At 53.5% G+C, this 21,854-nt stretch overlaps 1 protein-coding gene across 4 annotated transcripts in view; it reads left to right on the top strand.

The window, feature by feature from the left end:
• The window catches only part of KCNT1 (potassium sodium-activated channel subfamily T member 1), a 72,974-nt gene extending 59,224 nt beyond the window's left edge, over window positions 1–13,750 (top strand). Inside the window, exons 17-32 of one of the 4 annotated variants that reach the window (XM_050907974.1) lie at window positions 475–624; window positions 795–1,033; window positions 2,624–2,840; window positions 3,786–3,891; window positions 4,018–4,190; window positions 4,407–4,478; window positions 4,773–4,907; window positions 5,173–5,284; window positions 5,957–6,058; window positions 6,179–6,262; window positions 6,647–6,775; window positions 7,197–7,217; window positions 7,995–8,298; window positions 10,357–10,419; window positions 13,097–13,181; window positions 13,630–13,750. In XM_050907974.1, coding sequence (XP_050763931.1) covers window positions 475–624; window positions 795–1,033; window positions 2,624–2,840; window positions 3,786–3,891; window positions 4,018–4,190; window positions 4,407–4,478; window positions 4,773–4,907; window positions 5,173–5,284; window positions 5,957–6,058; window positions 6,179–6,262; window positions 6,647–6,775; window positions 7,197–7,217; window positions 7,995–8,298; window positions 10,357–10,419; window positions 13,097–13,181; window positions 13,630–13,750 — 2,113 coding nt within the window. The remainder of the gene's footprint in view (window positions 1–474; window positions 625–794; window positions 1,034–2,623; window positions 2,841–3,785; window positions 3,892–4,017; window positions 4,191–4,406; window positions 4,479–4,772; window positions 4,908–5,172; window positions 5,285–5,956; window positions 6,059–6,178; window positions 6,263–6,646; window positions 6,776–7,196; window positions 7,218–7,994; window positions 8,299–10,356; window positions 10,420–13,096; window positions 13,182–13,629) is intronic. The other 3 variants (XM_050907975.1, XM_050907976.1, XM_050907977.1) reach the window with 3 other exon arrangements.
• The last annotated feature ends 8,104 nt before the right edge of the window (window positions 13,751–21,854 follow it).

Raw genomic sequence — 21,854 nt, 5'->3', positions numbered from 1 at the left:
GAGCTCCGCCAGCCCAGTAAAGCGGTGGTGTGAGTCCTGCGCTCTTTGGCTGGTCAGAAATGCTTGAATTTTGGGTAAAGTGCCATCAAAAGAGTTATGAAACATCATTGCCAGATGACTCTCGCCCCATGCTCAGAGCTGTTTGCCAACATGGGCTCTGAACCCTGCCTCTGCGCCCCCCCCGGGAGCCCTCGTTAAACAAAAAGGCACTTAAAATCAGAAATGAAAACGAGCTCATCCTCAGCCTGCAAACGCCGCCAGCTCGTGCAGACACGTCGCTATAATCTCACCGCTGTTGGTCTAAATGGCAGCTTCGGCGCTTATTAGCGCTCCCGCCGCGCGGCTCTGCCCTGGGAGCTGGCTGGTGTGCTGGGGTCTGTGCCAGCACCGGAGTGTCCTGTCCCGGCACCATGGGGGGGGTCCCATCCCGGCACTGGGGGGGTCCATCCCGGCACGCTGCTGCTGTCATTGCAGGGAGGGCCAGGAGTCCCCGGAGCAGTGGCAGCGGATGTACGGGCGCTGCTCGGGCAATGAGGTCTACCACATCCGGATGGGCGACAGCAAGTTCTTCATGGAGTACGAGGGGAAGAGCTTCACCTACGCCGCCTTCCACGCGCACAAGAAGTGAGGGCAGGGGGGCGACGGGCAGGGGTGGGCAGGGCATATCTGCCCATCTGCATCCCTGGGGGGTTGGGGCTGGGGCTGGAGGGTGCTGCGAGGTCCTTTGTGCAGGGACAAAGCCCCGAAGGGGCTTTTATCCAGCTGTGAATGCCCACGTCGTGCTCCCGGCACAGGTACGGCGTCTGCCTGATCGGCATCCGGAGGGAGGAGAACAAGAGCATCCTGCTGAACCCCGGCCCGCGGCACATCATGGCAGCGTCCGACACCTGCTTCTACATCAACATCACCAAGGAGGAGAACTCCGCCTTCATTTTCAAGCAGGAGGAGAAGCAGAAGAAGAAGGGCTTTGCGGGGAGAGGCACCTACGACGGCCCGTCCCGCCTGCCTGTGCACAGCATCATCGCCAGCATGGGTGAGTCGGCGGGGCCTCGGCGGGGCCGGGGACAGCGGGGCTCCCCGGGATGGGGGGCAGGAGCCTGCACACACCGCTCCATCTCCTTCCCCAGGTTTGATTTTGTTTCCTTCCCCAGGTTTGGTTTTATTTTACTTTTTGCAAACTCCTTGCCAAGCCCCCCACCTGGGTTTTGCTGAAACCACTGAAAATCCCTTTCCATCCCCTGTCCCAGTCGCCTCACCAGTAAAATACACACTGCTCCCTGCACCCTGGGTGCTCTCAGCCAGCTCAAATATCATGATTAAAGCTCGTGATGTCCATTATCATTAATGGTATTTGCATAAATCCCCCAAGCCCTGGCTGGAACAATAAATGCCATTGGCTGCATCCTAAATCAAGTTTATGATTCACAGCCCGACGAAGAGCATAGTTTGCTCTGCAGCAAGTGGTGCATTTTTGCAAATAAAAAATACCATGAGTCATTACTTCCAGCTTGTATCTGGGGAGAGCAAGTTTTGGGGAGGCTGCGCTACAAGAGCAGATTATATTTCAGGCAAATAATTTATGCGTTTGTACTCATGAGCAGCAATTTGCATAGATTATCCCCCAGCAAGCCGCAAAGCACTTTGCTGAATAGCGGTTGTCAGCGTTCTCGTTACATGGCTTGTTCGCAGAGGGGCCTTTGCCAAAGAGTAACGAGAGGGAGAGAAATCGCGCGAGTGCAAGCAGGGCAGCGGTGCCCGGCGAGCCCAGCGCCTGGGCTTTGCTTGCTGGGGAACTCCCCGCGTTCCTGACCATCTAAAACTCACTGTTTGGCCAAGATTCAGATAAGAGCCTCGGCGGGGGTTTCTGATGGTGACTTGGTGGCCCCGATCAATACTCTGTAAATATGTTTGATTTTTGGAAGCTGCTGGAGGACAGGATGGGGAGGTCTCTCTTGTCCCGCGTGAAGATCTGGAGCTGATCGGGAGGGATGCAGGAGGTGGATGAGGGCGTTGCGCTGCGTTGGGGGCCGCCCGCCTGCCTCTCCCTGGGGGCTTGAGGACCACGGGGGCAAAGGGGTGTCCATGGGGAGGGCAGCGTCCCAGCGAGGGGCAGACACGGTGGCATCAGCTTGTTCCTAACCTGACTGGTGTCTCCCAGAGCCTGCAAAGATCTGCAGGTAGGGGTTAGGCTGGAGGCTTGTCATCTGTGAGATACATCAGAATAACAAAACCTACCGTAAAGCCAGGTTTTGCGGGTTCAGCGAGCAGCAGGTGGGCAAGCGGTTCAGCCGGCGCAATGGAGGTGGCCACAGCTGGGGGACACAGAGGGTGACAGTCCCCGGGACCAGCAGCCTGCACCCACCATGGGAGCCACTGAGCTGTGCCCCCAGGGAGATGCTCCACACAGCAACGCCCTGGAGCTCGCTGGTGGGTGCTTTGCCTGAACTCCCCCTGCCCATGAAAGGTTTAGCTTCATCTGGGTTGTATTTAACAGGCACGATGCACGGCCCCGCGTGCTCCACCTTGTCCCCGTGCAGGGCTCAAGGGCGCGATGCTTCGCTGACGCAGCTCTCTTCACTTCCTTATAGCATATTTGCTGTGCTTCCTTCCCCACCGTGTCCAGGTACAGTAGCCATGGACCTGCAAAACACAGAGTGCCGCCCTGCTAACAGCAGCAAGCTGACGCTGCCGGCGGAGAACGGCTCAGGCAACCGCCGGCCCAGCATCGCGCCCGTCCTTGAGCTGGCCGACACCTCGTCCCTGCTGCCCTGCGACCTGCTCAGCGACCAGTCGGAAGACGAGATGACACAGTCGGACGAAGAGGGGTCGGCGGTTGTGGAGTGAGTCGCTCGCCTTCCGTCGAGCCGTCCCTCGTTTCAGAGAGACGGGGACCATTGTAAATGACGGGCGTTCAATGGTGCCTGAGGGATGCTCAGGCTCAGCCCCTCTCGGCTTTTGCATGAGCACACGAGCGTCTGTGACACGGGCAACCACCGCTCAGCCGTCAGCCTTTTGGGTTGCTTTGGAGAAGTCTCCTCTGGGTATCAGCGAAGTTGCACCAAGGCAGACGCTGCTGGGGATGGTCAGGTTGTTCTGTCAGTCCTCTCGCCTCCCTTCGCTCACCAACGTGAAGAGGATCCTATTCTCCAGTGCACATAAATTAAAAATACAAAATAAATGTTGACTCCAGCTTTAAAGCTGTTTGTTAGTTTATGACAGCCAGATAAGCACTGGCTTTACTGGTTACCTGTTTGGAAGCTGTCACAGCAATGTGGGGACTTTACTGAGTATCTGCAACCTCTCACAAATTGGCTTTTAATTCATGTCCACTTTTAGCTGCTCTTTAAAGGAAGATTTCTGCTTCTGGTTCCTTCAAAAATACAAATGGTGATTTTTTTAAATATCTGTTCACCAAAATGAGCTCTAAAAATGGACAATGAGTTTTTTGCTTCTTTATATGGCTCAGCATTGCCCTCCTCTCCTGGAGCTCACTGCCCTGTCTCCTTTCAGCTGTGCTGAACGGTCCTATCTGCTGCCTCCTCCACCCGTGCTGGGAACACTGCGTATTTACAATCTCATGACCCTTTGCATAGCAAAAATGATTCATAAATAAGTATATTTTGCAAAATTTCCAGCCGCTGCAGGAGAGTTTTGCAAAGCATTTGCCAGTGATGTGCGTGAATCCTGGGCTGCTGCTATTAAATGTTTTTCCCAGTGTCTGAGTGTTGTAGATGTGGGGAGCTCTCCCCACGTCCTCACACTGCTGGATTTTCTCTCTGCTGCAGGTACGTGAAAGGCTACCCACCGAACTCCCCCTACATTGGGAGCTCGCCGACTCTGTGCCACCTTTTACCCGAGAAAGCCCCATTCTGCTGCCTGAGGCTGGACAAGGTACGATGGGGCTGCCTGCGGCTGCCGGGGGGCTGCAGCCCCCCCAGGAGCAGGACGGCTCCATGTGAGGTGGGTGGGCGGCCGAGAGCCGCACGCTGAGTCCCCGCGCTGCTTTCCACCGCACAGGGCTGCAAGCACAACAGCTTCGAAGATGCCAAAGCCTACGGGTTTAAGAACAAACTGATTATCGTTTCGGCAGAGACGGCTGGGAACGGACTGTATAACTTCATTGTCCCCCTTCGTGCGTACTATCGGTCCCGCAAAGAATTGAACCCAATTGTGTTGCTGCTGGACAACAAGCAAGTACTTCTCCACAGATGTTTGCCATCACACCAAGCCCTCCCCTGTGTTTTCATGGGCATCTCATACCGTGGGGACGGGAGCGTGGGGGAATGGCAGCGCCACTGTTGGGTACCTCGGCTGATGGTGGCCCTGGGGACTCCCGTGTGGGTTTTGTGTCTGTCTTTGCCCATGGACTTGCTGAACCACCTTGCTCTCTGTTGCTCTTCCTCCAGGCCCGAGCACCACTTTCTGGAAGCCATCTGTTGTTTCCCCATGGTTTACTACATGGAGGGCACGATCGACAAGTAGGTGTTTCCGCGTGTCGCTGTTGTTACTTACGGTGCTGCCTACGTGTGTTGCATTTACCCCGGCCCAGACTTTCAGGTCATCCCATGAGAAACCCCAGGGTTGGTACCGTAGAGCTGAGCCCACCCTTGGCTTCTCGGGTTGTCAAACCCCCCCCGGTAGATGGGAGCAGGTGAAGAGCTGATGGTTGGGAGCAGCCTGGGCTTGCTGTAGCGCTGCGCGTCGCAGCGTGCTGCTTCCCTGTGTCGTTTCCAAGGGCTGACCCTGCGCTCTTCTCTTTGGGAACTGCCCAGCCTGGACAGCTTGCTGCAGTGCGGCATCATCTACGCCGACAACCTGGTGGTTGTGGACAAGGAGAGCACGATGAGCGCCGAGGAGGACTACATGGCGGATGCAAAGACAATTGTTAACGTCCAGACCATGTTCAGGTGAGGGGTGACTGCTGCCCCGGCTCCATCACGGCCACTTACTTCTGCTGGAGACAAGACCAGGAAGGGTGCCGGTAGCTGGGGTGGTGGCTACGGGCAGTGGGACACATCTGCGGTTGGGCTCGCTCTAGAAAACAGCATCTAATCAGCTATTTCTGACCCCTGACAGGCACAGAGATGGTTTTGGTCTTCCTCAGGCTTTAAAAGCAGGGATTGCTCTCACTTCTAAGCGACCTGCAGGACAACAGGTCTCTTTCCATTGCAGGCTCTTCCCCAGCCTCAGCATTATCACAGAGCTGACCCACCCCTCCAACATGAGGTTCATGCAGTTCAGAGCAAAGGACAGTTACTCTCTTGCCCTTTCCAAGCTAGAAAAGGTAAGAGAAGGTCTTCCCCTGCATGCGGGGCCTGGGAAGTCAACGCTGAGAGTGACTACATTTGAGCTCCTCAAGGTCCTGTGCTCTTCTGCATGCTGCAGCTACCATAGTTAGTGTGCATCTACCTGAGATGATAACCTGCAGCAAACAAATAAGCAGGCAGTTGATCTTTGGACTAGGTACCTCCTTCTATGTGTTTATGTATTTATTCAGTGGTTGGAGTTTGTGCTGCTTTGCCTACTGCTGTGCTGGGCACACTGGACCTCCGAATCAGGTTTAATGCCGTGACTGCAGTAAGGGGGCCAGTGGAGTCACTGTGCTGAGACAGATCTTCTGACAAGGGAGAAAATACCCCTGAACCAGACACTGGGCTGTGTGAAAGGGCTGCATCCAGCCCGTGTCAAAAAAACCCAACCATGTCTCACACATTTCCACGGAGGAAAAAACCTCTTTCACCCAGTATAAGGATGCTGCCCTGGTTCCCTCCTGGCACACGCACCAGCAACGCTGCGCTGGCATCCTCCCATTTTCATGAGTCTTCTAGTTTCCGTGCAACCTGTGCGCGGGGGAGGCTGCGTGGTTTTGCTTTGCTAAATGCCCTGGAAGGACGTGAACAAGCCCCTGCCGACGGTGTTTCCCTGCGGGTGCTCACATCTCCCCTTCCTCTTCCAGAAAGAGCGAGAGAATGGCTCCAACCTGGCCTTCATGTTCCGACTGCCCTTCGCGGCCGGGAGGGTCTTCAGCATCAGCATGCTGGACACACTGCTCTACCAGGTGAGAGCCTGACGGGCTCTGGGTGATGCACCCCTGCGGCTGTGGCCGCCCCTTTGCATCTCCCAATGAATAATTGAGCGAACCTTTTCTCTGCCTTCCTACCCAAATGTCTCCCCCCAGTCATTCGTGAAGGACTACATGATCACCATCACTCGGTTGCTGCTGGGCCTCGACACCACGCCGGGCTCCGGCTACCTCTGTGCGGTAGGTGCCAAGTCCCTCTGGGTTGAAACCATCGGGCCAAGTCATCGTGGATCTGGTGGGATCTGTCACCCTGCGCATAGGGGTGGAGGGTTCCCCTCTTCTGGGGAATCGGAGGGGAGGCAACATTGCCAGGTCATCGCTCGCCTCCATCGTGTGCAGGGAACCTCAGTGCTACCAAGAGCCCAAAAGCCCAAGAGCTGCCAAGGACCAAAGTCCCTATTCTGAAGGCTGAGGTCGGAAATTGCCCCTGGTCTTTTTGTGGAGTCCAGCTCATTTTTGGGATTGTTATGGGTGGGCCGGCGTGAAGCTCAGGAGCAGCCCGAGGTGCTCCTCAGCAGGCTCTGCACGGCGCAGGGCCGTTGATGTTTGTCCTCTGTGGCTCAGATGAAGATCACTGAAGATGACCTGTGGATCCGGACGTACGGCCGCCTCTTCCAGAAGCTCTGCTCCTCCAGCGCGGAGATTCCCATCGGGATTTACAGGACGGAGTCGCACATGTTCGCAACCTCCGAGGTAGGAGCACGGCGGCGGCGTGTGCCAGGAAGGGGCTGCTGGTGGTCCCAGCCGAGCATCACCGCCCGGCAGAGATGCAGTCCATGAGGCTGGCCGGGTCCATGAGGCCCCTTGGCCTTGGCTGCAGCAGCGGTGGGGAAGAGCGAGGGGAGGGGAAGCTCTGCCTTCGCTTCGTTAGGAGCCCCGCGTCTGCGTTATGGTGGTGGTGTCCTGGTTCCCCAGCCGGGTAAGCTGGGTGGGTTCAAATGCCCGTCTCTCCGGGCAGCAGCCTGGCTGCGGGCAGGCGGGGGGGATTTTCTTGGCACGGCTCTGCAGTGCCGCCTGGCACCGAGTCCCCGGGGAGCAGGGGGGATGTGGCACAGCAGGGCTGCCCGTTTGCTGGGCTGACGCTTTATTTTTCCTTCCTTTTCCCCCGCCGCAGCCCCACGACATCAGAGCGCAGGTGAGTGCCGCTCGCATCCAGGCGCCGGGCGCTCGGGCGGTGTCGGGCATTACCCTGGCTGTCAGCGCTGCCTCCTGGTCCTCCCCGACCCGGAGGCTGACCCGCGGGCAAGCGCTGGGCTGGCTTGTGCCAGCAGCTCCTCTGGCCACCGAGAGCCACCGCACGCCTTGTGCCGGCTCTCACCCCCGGTGCCAGCACGGCGCTGCCTGTCCCCGCGGAAGGGTGATGCTGGCTGAGCCTCAGCAGTCCGGGAAAACAAAAGTCCTCGGTGCCCTGAAGTGTAATTAACTGGGATAAGGGGCAGGGGAGTGAGCCAGGCTCCGTTTTAAATACCTTCAGTTTTCAGCTTTTGTGGGAAGCAGCTACAGGGAGCCTAAAGTTGATATTTAAGTAAATGCAATCCACCTCTTTCTTAGAGATGCTTTAGACTGCTTTATTAATAAATTCCTGCTTACCAGTGGGGATTGCTGTATCGGAGGTGCAGCAGCACGTCTGCTGTAAGATGAAAGAGAGGGAGACAAGGGCACGGCTGTCCCTTGGGCAGCCCAGAGGTGATGGTGTGAGAGATGTCAGGTGCCTGTTAGACTCCACTCGGCAGTGCTTACCCCAGATCTGCCGGCCAGGTAGTTTCAGCAGTACAGAGATGATGTGATGTTCTGGGAGAGCGCGTGTGGGTCAGAGGAAGGATCCCATCCCATGGGAGAGATCCCACCCCACCAGAGACAGGACAAGCTCTTTTTGGCTCCCCCCCGCCCCCGTGACCTGCTGGGCTTCCAGTCACAGATCTCAATCAACGTCGAGGACTGCGAGGACACGAAGGACGTCAAGGAGCACTGGGGCATCAAGACCAGCCACCACAGGAACTCCTGCTCCAGCGACCAGTCCGAGCACCCGCTGCTGCGGCGCAAGAGCATGCAGTGGGCGCGCCGGCTGAGCAGGAAGGGCAACAAGCACTCCAGCAAGACGGCCGAGTGGATCAGCCAGCAGCGCCTCAGCTTGTACCGGCGCTCCGAGAGGCAGGAGCTTTCCGAGCTCGTCAAAAACCGTATGAAGCACCTGGGCTTGCCCACAACCGGGTACGGTAAGTGCCGTTCGGTTGCTCTTCTCTGCGGTGGTGCATCCCGCTTGGGGGCTCCTCAGGTAACCCTGTGCCGAGCCTAACCCCAAGCTGAGCCTAACCCCAAGCTGAGCCTAACCCCAAGCCAAGCCTAACCCCATGCCAAGCCTAACCCCAAGCCAAGCCTAACCCCGCAGGCGCTGCCGGGCCCGGCTCCGAGCAGCGTTCCCCGGCTTGCTTGTGCTTCTGCAGACGAGCGCGTTCAAAGCTGGGGTCCCGCAGCGCAGAGCCCCCTTGCCTGCCACCCCCCGGCCGACTGCAGGCAGCCACCCCCTGTTTCGGGGCTCGGGGACGGGTCCAGGCAGGAATTTGCAGCGGCAGAGTAACTCTCTCCCTTCTGCCTGCAGCTGGACCGAGCACCGCCGTGCAGCCTTCGGGTGCGATGCCCCGCTTGCCCCCCCGCTTTCTGGCCGTGCAGAAACGGTGGCTCAGGACACACTGACTCCAAGTCAGCAAAACCCTTCTGCCCGAGAGCCCCCCTAAGTGCGGCAGGGAGAGGTGAAGCCCCATCAGCTGGCACAGACCCCTTTTCTTATAGACTTTAATCCTTCATAAAACTCTTCCACGGAAAACATTTCGGTAGCTGCAGGGCTGAGTGGTTTGCTTCATTGCGTGTGAAACCGGTGTCTGGCTGTGATGAGCCCGCACGGCCCCGGGGCGTCCGCAGCGCTCAGGGTCCCTTCGTGCAGCCACATTTCTCGTGAAGCTTCTCACCCACCCGTCGGTGCTGGCGTCTGTGTTCCCCCCCGGATGATTCCTCACCCCTTGGTTACGACAAAGTCTGTAGCCCACAGCTTCCTTGGTTTGTTTGGTTTGCTTTTTTTGTTTTCCTTTCTTTCTTTTAAGCCATCCTGTGCTGCTGCCTGTTCGCTCCATCCTCGAAGAGCGTCCACCCACCCCGTACCAGCCCCTGCCCGCACGCAGGCTGGCACCATGCCCCGGCCGGGACGGGGGCCGATTTCAGGAGGCGGGGGGGGAGGGATTCCTCCTCTCCCATCTTGGCTTTTCCCTCGCAGCCCTTTAGGCACCTGAAAGAGGAGGAGAAAATGTAAAGAAATGTAGCGCAGGAGGGGGTTTGGAGTGGAGGGGAAACGGGCTGGCTGTGGGCATCGGCCAGCCTCGCCGGGGGGGAGGCAGGAGAGCCGGCTTGCGGCAGGACAGAGGGGGTACAGGGCATGCCAGGCGAGGGCTTGCAGCGGTGCATCCCCCCCCCCCTCTTTTTTTCCTACATTAGTAGTCCTAAAAGTTTTCTGCTGCTTTTTCTGGGGGACTTCCAGCTCCCTGCAGCTCTGTTGCAGAGTCTGGAGCACGGCTGATGCCATTCACCTCCTTAAAAAAGCTGTTTTACCCGGCTGCTGGGCGTGGGAAGCTGGGAACCAGAGTGCTCCCGAAGCACAGCCCTTGCACCCAAAGCAAGAGCTGCCGCAGAGTGTGCTGCTGAGGGCAGGCCACGGCGTGGCATCCCCTGCAAATGCAGGCAGAAGTTAAGGCAGAGGCAGCTTCCCTGCCTGTACGGCCTCGCTTGAGGATCCCGAGGGGCCACCCTGCAACCAGCCCCGCCGGGATGCTTGGGGCATCTTTGGCTGGGTTAGCATCAGAGTTTGCATCCTTCTCCTGGCCGATCCGGCAAATTTTGTCTGGAGCAAACCGGGGGAGCTCCGGCAAGCGAAGAGGCAGCAGGGCGTGCAGGATCCGTCTCCTGTCGGGGTGGAGGGCAATGCCTGGCCGGGACCGGGGCGTTGGGCATGGCGGGGGGGGACCAGCAGCTCCCCAGCCCCTGTGGCACGTCTGCGGCCGGCTGTGCTGGGACTGTGCGTTGTCACTGTGTGTCACCATCAGTGTCTGGACACCCATGGCGTTTTGGAGGAACACATTGCTCTGCCTTCTCCCCCTTTCCTTTTTCTTTTGCTCATTTTATTGCTGCAGTGCAGGAGCTCGTCTCTGATATTTGCCGAATCATGGCTTGCTGACCTCTCTCTCTCTCTCTGTTTATGTCTGTGCCTTTCCCTGTATGTTCTGTAGAGGATGTAGCAAATTTAACAGCCAGTGATGTGATGAATCGGGTAAACCTGGGATATTTGCAAGGTAATTCCCTTTCCCTGGGAGTCCCGCGTGACTCATGGCGTGCAGCGTACAACAAGATCATGCCAGCTAAGCCCAAACCACACCCTTGCCGGTTTTCACCTTAGATACCCAAAGCCTTTCAAGTACTAATTTGTTGGGTGGCGTTGGAAAACAAAAGACCGTCCGGCAACGGCGGTGCAAACGCAGGGCTCTGCAAAGTCACGGAGATAAAAACTTCAGGGACCCTTTTCTAGTTGAATTCTTACAGGGAAATCAGCCCGCGGCTGTCATTAAGAGAAACCCTCCCGCCATTGCTCTGCAAGTTGGTTTTGGTCTGTCACGCCAGTGGCAATTCGAGGAGGGGATTCGCGGGGGGGACACGAGCGCAGCGGAGCTGCTGGCGTGTGCTGCGATGAGATGCTGGAGCTCCTGCACCGGCCCCTTCGCCTCTTGACCGCACATGGGTCAGCCACAGCTCAGGGGCAAGGCAGCCCTTGGAAAGCCCTTCGCAATCCTCGGTTTGCGTTTCTGGACAGCTCTCTAGCGTTAGCAGACCCTGTTTTCTAACCGGGGAGGTGCTGAGCTCGATGCCAGGCAGCGGCAGCAGCCGCAGGTGCCACCCGTGCTGCAGACGCCCCGGGGCACCTTGTTGGCATCTGCGGGAGCTGCAGGGTTATTGCATCGTTTACACCTTTACACAGTGGTGTAAAGTGCCCTGGAAAGGCCCCTTTTTACTGCAGCAGCCTACAGGTTAGCAATAGCCCGAGCTAGCTGTATTTTAGGCTTCACTAGCCCACGCTTAAGGTGAAAAGTTGGCATTTTCCTATAAACCGTGTCCTTCATCAGAGAAGCAGCCCCAGCTGGGGCTCATGGAAGCCCCACGCCAGCAGAGTATATTGCCAGCTGGCCGGCGGGTGCTGGGCAGAGCTCAGGCCCCGCTGGTATCTCCTCCTCCCGCAGAAGAGCTGGGGCTGAGCGAGAGCCCGTGTCCTGCCGCAGAGGGGCCCAGCACCATCGATTCACCCCAGCCGCCTGCTAAGCCAGGAGACCCCACGGGTGAACGTCCGACGTGGTGGCATCACTGCCGGGGGCTGCGTGGGTGCGGGAGCTGGAGCTCAGCGCTGGCTCCGTCCCCCCTCAAAAAAAATTTGCTGGAGGGTGCTGCTGGGCTGAGCCCTGCCGCTGTGCCGCAGGGGACGAGATGGCAATATACTTGGTGGGTTTAGCAGTGCCTGGCTCGGCTGCATGGGGGTCAGGAAAAGGTGCTTCCATGGAGCAGGGAAACCTGCCGTGAGCCAGGGCCCTTCCCCGCCTCCCCCGTCATGGCAAACCCCGTGTCTCCCGTCGGGTCCCAGGGTCCGTGTGCCACCCGTACCCCAGCATTGCCACCCCCTGTCCCCGCCTCGCTGTAAGGCTGAGCACTGGGATGGCCGAAGCTCTCTGGGACCGGCCAGCGCCGGGAGCTGGGTGCCCCGGCACAGGTTGGGGAGGTCCCGCACAGCATCTCCCTGCGGGTGGTCCCAGTCCTCCACCGGCCACGGCACCTTCTGTGGCCTCAGAGGTGCCAGGGAGGTGTTTGAGCAGCAAAACAAGGGTCTCATGTCCCCCTGCAAGCGCCTCTGTGTGCAGTACCGGCACGGTCCGGCTGCGGGCATGCCCTGGGGCCCATCTGGACTGATGCTGGCCAGACCGAGCTCCATTTGTCCGAGATCGGCAAACATCTGGTGTGCACTGATGCTGCTCAGAGGAGCCTTTCTAAATAGCCCGGAGAGGCATCCCAGTGACAAGCCCTGCAGCGAGCTGGTGTCCCGCCGCGCTCATCACGCTGCCCCTGGCGTCCGTCTGTCCGTCCCCTCTCCATCCTGTCCGTCCACACCCAGTCACTCAGTCTGTAAATGGTGTTATTTGTCGCAGCTTCCACCCCCTCCCCGGCCGCCCGCAGCCTTGCACCCCCATTCATTTCACCCATGATCTTGTTCTCAGCGATTTCGGAAAGCGCAGGGCCCCCCCTGGGCTCGAGGCTGCCCGTTCGCCCTGCGCAGCACCCATGGGTGCAGCTCTCGGTGGCCCCGAGCGCCCCTGGGAGGTCACCGTAGTTTAGAGCCGTCCCTGAATGGCATCGACGGCTCTGAAACTCCATGGAGGCGGTTTCCTTTGGGCAGGAGAAAGAAGCAGTCGTTGAACTAAATCCTGTTGCTGGATGATGCTAAATTAAGTAATTCAAGAAGGGGAGAAGTGGGCAGAGCGTTCGAGCGGCCCAGGGGGGGTTTGGCTGCCCTGACCCGGTGGTTGGAGTCGTTGTGCTATACCTAACGCGGCAAGACTAACCTGTTCCCTTTTTTGCACTAAACCAAGGTAAGATATCTTACTTTTTTTGGAGGGGGAGCAGGGACTTTGAAGAGTTACGTCTGCCAGCCCCCTGGGCCGGGCCGTGGTGGGTTAGCGGCTGGGGAGTCGTGGAGGGAGGTGGCAGCGATGTTCTCGGTGCTTTCCCGGTGGCAACGCCATTGCCCGTGGCGTCCCCCAGTGAAGGGACTCATTTGCTGTCCTTGGGGACGAGCCGTGACCCCTTGGAGCCAGGTGCTTGGGGACGCTGCAGCGGGGCTGTGGGAGCGAGGGCCACCGGGGTGTCTGTCAGAGTGTCCGTTGGGGCGTCTGTCAGGGCATCCCTCACCAGCCCTTTCCCCTCTTCTTGCAGACGAGATGAACGACCACCAGAACACCTTGTCCTACGTCCTGATCAATCCCCCCCCGGACACGCGGCTGGAGCTCAACGACATCGTGTAGGTGCTACCCCCCCACACCCGCGGGCTTCCCCCCGGGCAGGAGCGCTCCCGGTACCCCCAGACCTGCCCCAGCGCCGTGGGCTGCCCCCGTCACATTGCTTTCCATGATTTCTCATAAAGACCAGCGGTTTTTGCCTCCTTCCCAGGCCGTTCCGCCTCCCCGTGTTCCTGAGCAGTGCCCAAACCGCCCCAGCCCCAGCTTTGCTCATCACTGCTCCGACCGGCAGCGTGGAGGTTTTCCCTTGGCTTTTGCCGCTGTGCAGTGCCAGGAGAAATAACTCCTAATTATTTTAACAGCTGCCGCGCTGCTGTGAGCAGCAGCTCCCAGCACAGCGCCGTGGGGCATCCCCGCAGGTCCTGACCTCGAGGATGGGAGGACCATCTCCCTCCTGCCATCGGGGAACCGGGGGGGGTCCCAGCGGCGTAACCGGGCTGTGCCCCGCAGGTACCTGATCCGCTCCGACCCGCTGGCCCACGTGGCCAACGACGGCCACAGCCGCAAGAGCAGCTGCAGCAACAAGCTGGGCCCCTGCAACCCCGAAACACGCGACGAGACCCAGCTCTGAGCAGACCCCCCCCCCCGCGCCCCGCACCCCTGCCAGGGGCCGGCGGGCTCCGGGGAGAGGCGGTGAAGAAGAGGATGGCCAGCCGGAGGGGAAGGCCGCTGCCGCTTGCGGGTGCCTGTTGCCCCAGGGGAAGGCGATGTCCAGCATGGCTTTGTGCCGCGGAAGGGATGCCCGGAGCCCCCGGAGGGGCGGGACAGCCGGACAGACCGACAGCCGGTGGTCGTACGCCCCGTGGCTTTTAACTTTTTATACCAATACCGCAACTAGTGAGAAAGATTCGCTGGTGCTGGTGGGACGTGGCTGAGACCAGATGACAAATGTGTGAGCAGGAGGACTGCGTTTAATATTGCCCCCAGATGATGCATGTTGTTTGCATTTGATGGGGCTTGTCAATACAAGAGCAAAACTGCACCGAAACCCTCCCATTCGTCCTCCTCCTCTTCCTTCTCCTCCTCCTCCTCCTCCTCCTTCTTTGCCAGGTATCCCCCAGAGTACCAAACTTCTGCTCTTTCACCCAACTCATGTTCTTCATCCTCTGTTGGTTTTCTGTTACGGGCATCGATGTGAGGAGCGCTCGGAGCTGTGCCGGGAGGCAGGGAAGGACTCACTGGCGGCTGTGGGATGGATGGGATGGGGGTGCAGCCCCCTCCGGTGCCACGGCAGGGGCTGCGCTGCCTCCGGTGCATCTTGGCATCTCACAAACCAAACCCAGGTGACCAAAAACCATGCCATCCCTGCGGCAATGCCTCGTCACACGTGCCCGGCTCTAGCCCGAGCCCCGGCTGCGAGCACGGTGCCCCTGGGTTTGCATCCCCTGCTGAGCTCATCCCCCATCGCTGCTGCTGTCGGAGCTGCCCGGGGCTGCCCGGGGGGACAAGGGACTCAGGGGTCCCTGTACCGGGGGGTGGGACGGGGCAGGCTGGCTGGGGACACGCACCGTTGGGTGCTGTGGGTCAGCGTCTTGGCTCAGCCCCTTCCCCTCCTTCCAGGGGCAGTTTGGGGTCCGACACCCCCCCGGGCTGCGCAGCCGGGACATGGCTTTCCCCCCTTCCCCAGGTCACGGACCGGCAACACCGTTAAAGGCAGCGGGTTCTGCCCGGCCCCCCCGTGCCCGCTGCAGGCACCCTGGCAGCTCTGCCCGTCCTCGCTCGACTTTATAACCCAGCAAAGCCGTGCATCCGAGCGGCTTCGCCTGCAGCAGAGGTGCATGAATGTACAGAACAGCGTTAAACCGTACACCGCAGCATTGCATACGCTGGCCAACCGCTTTCGGTCTGCATCAGCCGACCCGTAGAAACCTCTCAATAGCAGAAACACGAGATGTATTTTCCATCTATTTTTGCACACTTTACAACATTGATGTGTAAAGGTTTTATTTGACTGCCAAGTGAATAACCGAGTTGTTAACTTTATATACTTTTACATTCATATATTAAAACTCCAATGTGATTTTTTTTTTTTTTTTTTTAACAACAAGAAGCCTGTAAAGCACAACGTCAGCCATCCCGGACTCGTTGCCAGCTGAATGGTTTATTGCCATTAACATTCGCCGTTCGTTCCCCATGACACCCCCAATAAAAGTTGTTTACAAAAAAAAAAAAAAACCCAAACCTGTTTAAAATGACAGTTTTAAGCAGTTGGTGAGGTGTCCCCGGGCAGCCCCAGCCCGTGGGGACGTGCTGCCCGTCCTGCCTGCCCTGCCCGCCCCGTGGGAAAAGCAGCGATGGGGAAGAAACGCGTGTGTGAGGAACGAGGATGCGCGGGGTAGGGGTCGGACCCGTACCGAGACTGGTGTTGCCTCGAGAAGGCGTTGAGACAGACCTTCTGTGCCTGGGTGGGGTTTGGGGTTGGTCTTTTTTTTTATTATTATTATTATTGTTATTTTTTCCTGATGTGCTGGCCACGAGGCCCTGGGTGACCTGCGCCAGGCACCGTCAGCTGACGGCACGTCACGGGCTCGGAGAGGAATCGCAGGTAAAAGCAATGAGCCCGGCCTGCCAGCCCGACCCTTTGGCTACGCTTAGATGCAGGCACAAACAGAACTGTCTCTGATGCTTTTTTGGGTTGTTTTGCAGGGGTTTTTTAAATATTAATTTTTAATCTATTTGGTTAAGGCAGATACATGTTTTATTTATTTCTGTTTGCAACTTAGCATGCCAAAAATATCATTTAAAATAAAAGAAGTTCTTCTTGTTGTAGGCTAAAAAGTGAGCGCAGTTGAAGTACAAAAGCACGCGTCGGGTCTGTGTTAATTTAAAGCCTCGAGATGCTCCGATAACTCCAGAAACGCCTCTTCAAGTGTTAATATATTTAATTGCCTAGATTTCAGACAGACGATTTTCCAGTCCCCACTTAGCTTTCAAGGCAGAGTGGAACAAAGCAGTATTACAGGTTTAAGAAAAACCAAACCCACCAAACCCCCAAGCAGTGCGGATGATGCGATGACCCGCACGTCTTTAACTACTCCGAACATAACAGTTTTTAATATTTTATTTTTTTTTCCCCTTTGACTGGCTGCTGGGGTAACGGACTCCGTAAGCACAGCGTTTGTGAGCGCAGAGCGGCGAGCCCAGCTCCTGCAGCGCCGTGTTGCTCAGCTAAAGCCGCCCACCGGAGCGGGACGTGCCAGCCGACGCAGCCCCGAGCCTCCAGGCTAGCCACGCGCCGCAGAGAGCGAAGGGGCCTCGTGCCAGAGCCCCCCCAGGCTGCAAAGGCATCGGGTGCCGCGGCAGGAGCTCAGCTTTAGGTACCGCTCCTTCCTCACGGGGCACTCCGAATTCTCAGTGACCCTTAATTCCGGGAGATCATTAACCTAAGAGGAAAGCCACATACCAAAAGAAGGCTCGACTATACATGGTTGGTGATACTATTAAAATAACGACCCTCAATCTTACTGCATTTTGACAATGCTTCTGTTTGTTTAGCGTATAAATATATGTATTTAAAAAGAAAGCTACGTGTATGAGCCATACGCGTTTTTGCATACGTTCTTTCTATGGTGTAAATTTATAGCAGACATTCTAATGGGATGTTGAAATAAATACTGTAGATATTTACCTGTGGTCAATGCAAGTCTAAGAACAAACATTTAATTTTTCTAATTCTTTAGACTCAGTTACAATACTAATGTAAAAACAAAAGTATTTTATTTTTGTAACGGTCCTGGAAACGTTGATGCGTCAGGAAGAGTGGTTTCTGCCTATAAAAGGGCCGTCGTGGGTGTGCACAACAGAGGACTTCTCCCCGGAGCTGCCTGGGGCTGGGGCCAGCCCGGTACAGCCCCGGTCCTGCATCATCCATGGGGAGAGGAGAACGATTGCTATTGCTTCCAACTGCTGACAATAAACTTAGAAAAATATGATTTTCTGAAGGAAACCGTTGTGTTCCAATGCAGAGACATGACAGGCCCTGGGGGAACGCAGAAACGAGGACGGCTGCGATACTTTCAGGTTTACCAGCAAGCGGCTCCATCGCATGTTACGTGTCCACTAACGGTTTCATACGCTAAATATGGACTAAATCCGTATATCAGGCATTGAAGTAAAATCAAATATTAAAACAAATGTTAAGAGTATTTATTTCCTGTTATACCCCTTTTTACTGCAATCTATATAGAACGTGACATTTTTATTTCCCCTGAGAGCCCCGTCATCCCTCAAGGTCAGCTTGTGCATGGATTTTTATCAGCACCAGCAGATAAAACTCCCGTCTTTCCTCTCCGAGACCTAATTTTGTGACGTGTTCTGCTGGGATGCACTGCAGACAGCCAGCCGGAGATGTTTTTGTACAATTATTGTGAAGATGCTTCACACTTCTGTAAAGACAAATGAAAATAAAAGAGCTGCATGAAGCAACAGTAGAGACCACCGTCTTATTTTTCTTCTGGGAGCAAACTTTTATTTTAAAATCCATGGCAAGATGTGGCTTTTGAGTGCCAAAGCCCTAACACTCATCTCTTCCAAAGCCGGGACACATGAAAACTTTTTTTTTAACCTCAGCTTTCAAAACTCTTTGTGCATGAATGTAGAAAGGGCGTGTTAGATTTGCTGTTGTGTTACAGTAACAGTACAACTCCAACATTGTATTTAAAGGTCATTTAATTCATTTATTTAATCCTTATTTTCTATGATTCAACAAATGCATTAAATTTTGTGGCTATTTAACTGAATTTTTTTTTACTGATGTTGAACCAGGATTCAGTACGTGTTCTTCTGTCTCCAAACACTTCAAAATTTTTCACTGACTCTACGGTTCACGTCCGCATCCCAAGATTTCCAGAAAGAGAACCCATTTCTGGAGCATACTACACACATACACATAGATTTTAACTCTGAGATCAAATGCAAACAGCGGGCAACTAGAGATTGTTTTTATTAGAGATTTTAAGAAAATACTGTAAAAATTGTATTTATTTAAAATCATACAGAAGGACACAAACAATATACCTTAAACAGCGAAGATAATTCTAGGATTAACACACATGTACAAGTGAGAAATCTGGAAGCCATCAAGTCGTTTTGCTGTAAACTTGCCCAAGTCAAGGACGGCAGCAGGAAGCCAGATCCCTGTTAAAATGACTTTGTCTTTCAACAAGACACATGTATACATGGAGAACAAACTCCTTCCGATTTTTCCAGTACAGCTGAATTACAATGATTACAACCAAAAGCAGGGAATTTCCACACCACCACTACCAGCCCTCACTGGTACCAAAACCCATCAAAGACTGCAGAACAGGATTTAACGCTCCACACAAGCAGCCACAGGTAACGGCTCATTCTGAGCAGGCATTTCTCGTTACGTGGTTCATTAGCCACAACACAAAGCTCAGCGGTTTTTTCGACATCTCTGCATTTGCTGTAGTTGGTTAAAAACCCCCACAATTGTTATTACCGACGGTGGCCTTTCTAGCGACGCTGTGAAAGCTCGTCCAGGCGCCCACGGCGTCGCAGCACTCGTCATTTCTTAAGTGGGCTCGGTTGTGGTTGCCTCCGGTTTCCACTTCCAGATCGCCGGCTGTGAGATCTCCCCTCCCCACCTTCATTTCTCAACACACCCCAGCCATTCCGCGTTACGATTGCCAGGGTCCTGCCTCGCTTTACCGTCGTTCGTGTCACTGTCACCAGAGCCTATGTTTCTCAGTTGCTTTGTCACCGTGCCAAGAGGACTTTGTTGCTTCTCGGCAGTAGGTTCTTTACCTCCTTGCACCTGCTTTTTATCTTGCTTCACCTTCCACAGCAACAGAAGCAGTAAAAGAAGGGGAAATAATACTTTTAAACAGATTTTGGTTCATTTTGCACTGTGCCCCAGTTGAGAAAAAATGAGCTTCTAACACTGAAGACTTCTTTTAGAAGAGAAAAATCTAGAGCACTAAAATACACGTTAGAAGGGAAATAAAAGAATGGTATTGATGTAGCTGGGAAACAAAAAGGAAACCAAAACCGTGAAGGATTTTTTATTTTACTGTAAATTCAGTTTTTAGAGTTATTCTCTGAAAGACAGACATTCAAAAGAGGTAAGTTTTTTCTTTGGTAAGATTTCCATGTAATGCCATGGCAATTCTGGGAGTTTTGTATGCTTCAAACCGTTCTTTCAAATGCCTCATTTGAATTTTAACAAGTGCTGTATATTGAATATTTAATCATCCCTGCTGCACACATCAGTTTAAGATGCTTTCCCCAGAGTTTTTCTCCCCCACTACAATAAATATGTTATTTCTGAACAAGTTCAGAGGGATGTATCAGAAAACTATGACAGTATTTCAGTACCAAGATGTAATTTGACAGTCGATTTATATTTAGCCCAGACAAACAAATAAATCCATCCTGTAATTTTGCAACAGAAGTGCGACTGTGCCAGCATTCACTGTGCACACCAGCGTTCCACTGAAAAAACAGGCTGGGGAATGAAGCAAGGTGCATAAAATATCACAGCTATCCTTGCCGTCACAAAACGTGTTTTGAAAAGCACAATATGAAATAGTGTACTAAAACCTTCAAGGAAACATGCCCGAGCGGGTAGCGTCTCACTGAGGACAGCTGAAAGTCAGAAATGCTCCCAAGAGCCGTTCCTTTCACTGCTGGTGGGCTTTGAGGTGTTACAACCAGAGCCGTTTCCAGGAGGGAAGCACTCAGCAGCTCTGTGAAACCAGAAAGCGTATCACCAGAAAAATCTATCACTTCAACGTCTAAACAGGCTTTAGATAGCTAACAGAGTATAATTGTGCAATGTGAAGTGTATGGAAAGAATCAATCCTGCAAAGTAAAAGGGGAATAGACTAAAGGTAACTCAGTTTTCATTTCACATTTCTAATTATGAGTCTTTCAGTTTCTGGAATTTATCCTTTTGCCATACAGACTGGATTTAATATAGGTTCAACTACTGAAATGCTAGCTTATTTTTGTCATTTATTCTATCCAAACATTGAGGAATTTTCTGTCTGCAGTGTGGGGGACAAGAATAGCTAATCATAAGTTTTGGGATCATTTATGAACTGGAAAAAAAAAAAAAGCAGCATTTTAATTAGGTAATCTTTTCAGTTAATTTGATCTTCATCCAGAAGGGACATTCCATTTCCTTCATATGAAGATCCACAGTTACAACAGCAGTTTTCTTTGGATGACTTCGTATTACTGACTTTTGACAGTCAAACTGTCAATGTAAAACAAAAGAGAAGAAACAGGCATTTTGCTATGCTTTTTACAGTATAAGCTCCATCACATCCTCCTCTTACTCTTCAATATTATCCTAGGCAATACGCTTAGTACAGAAGCAGATCTATAATACAGTATCTAGAATATATTGCCATCTTTAATGCTCAGTCCTATACACAGTAACATTATCAGAAATCACTTAAAATTATATAAGGCATTAACATATGAAATTATAAATGAAGTCAGAATCTCTGTAATATCCAAATCTTTAGTGTTCAGATCATACAGGACATTTGATAGCAGTGTTTAACTCTCGTTTTGTGAATTTTCATTATCTGAAGTTACTTCCTGTTTCCTATTTATTTCAGAAACCTGAACTTGTGTTATTTACTGTCTAGCAGAAAGAATCCCAAGTCCTGAAGATGACATGAACAGTTCCTTGTAGTTTCACTGTTGGAGATACCCCACTGAACACAATGCTTGATAAAGTAGGTATTACCAGACAGATAAACCAAAGTTGCTTCGATAAGCGTTTCAGACTTTCACCTGCAATCTTATTAATTTTATTGCCTGCTAAATTCAGCGTGGTCAGGTTAGTGAAACTGGGTAACATATTGGGTCTCATTTCCTGACCAATATTTGGAGATACCGAGCAATTTTCTGACCATTCAGGTTTGGAAAGCCACGAAGCAGAAATTGTAGTCGAGTTGTTTTGATACGAACTGAGCTTTGTCGGGGTTCTGGAGGGCGAGAAGGCTCCAGGTTCGGTTCTTGTGATGCTGCTGTTTGCTAGAGGGAGGCTTGAGAGAGGCTGCAAACGGGGGCTGCTGAAGGCGGTACAATTGGTAACTCCAGTCTTGGCTGCAACAAGTACAGCTGAGGCCAGGCTTCCTGGGAAATCTGGGGAACAAGGCAAAGAAACGCTTGCACGAATACAGACAGATAATTTCTTTTCATATATCCGGATTTAGTCTCCTCACAGTTTTAAAGACAAAACATTAAAAGACATTCTAGCCAGATTGTGAAATGTGAACATCAATGTGAAAAATTAAGCTCTGGTTACTAAAGCGTAAGCTTATTTTTTTTTAATAGCAAAATTTTCCCAATTCTAATATAAGTAATAACCAAATGGTTAAATATAGACCAGAATTACAAGAAAGGTCTTTAAAACACTGTTGTATTAACATGGATTAATATAGTCTACTGCAAAGAACTTGGACATTGGCTAACTCTGCAGAACACTGTAGTTACAGTCTTCAATTCTTTTATGCACACACAAAAAAATCCCAAAATTACTGACAAGTAACTGATAGTCACCCTAACAGACCAAACCAAGATTAAACAAACAACATATTCCTATTTAAGAAAGTTTAAGTGGTAGGAATGGCATTTTTGATAAAAGTTTGGTTTAATTTTTAAAATAAGAGTTTAACTTACCACTTGGAAGAGAA

The sequence above is a fragment of the Gymnogyps californianus genome, chromosome 18, assembly GCF_018139145.2.
Source record: "Gymnogyps californianus isolate 813 chromosome 18, ASM1813914v2, whole genome shotgun sequence".
In the NCBI taxonomy this organism is placed as follows: Eukaryota; Metazoa; Chordata; class Aves; order Accipitriformes; family Cathartidae; genus Gymnogyps; species Gymnogyps californianus.
The sequence above is the reverse complement of the archived record's forward strand: the minus strand, read 5'-3'. Positions and strand labels throughout refer to the sequence as shown.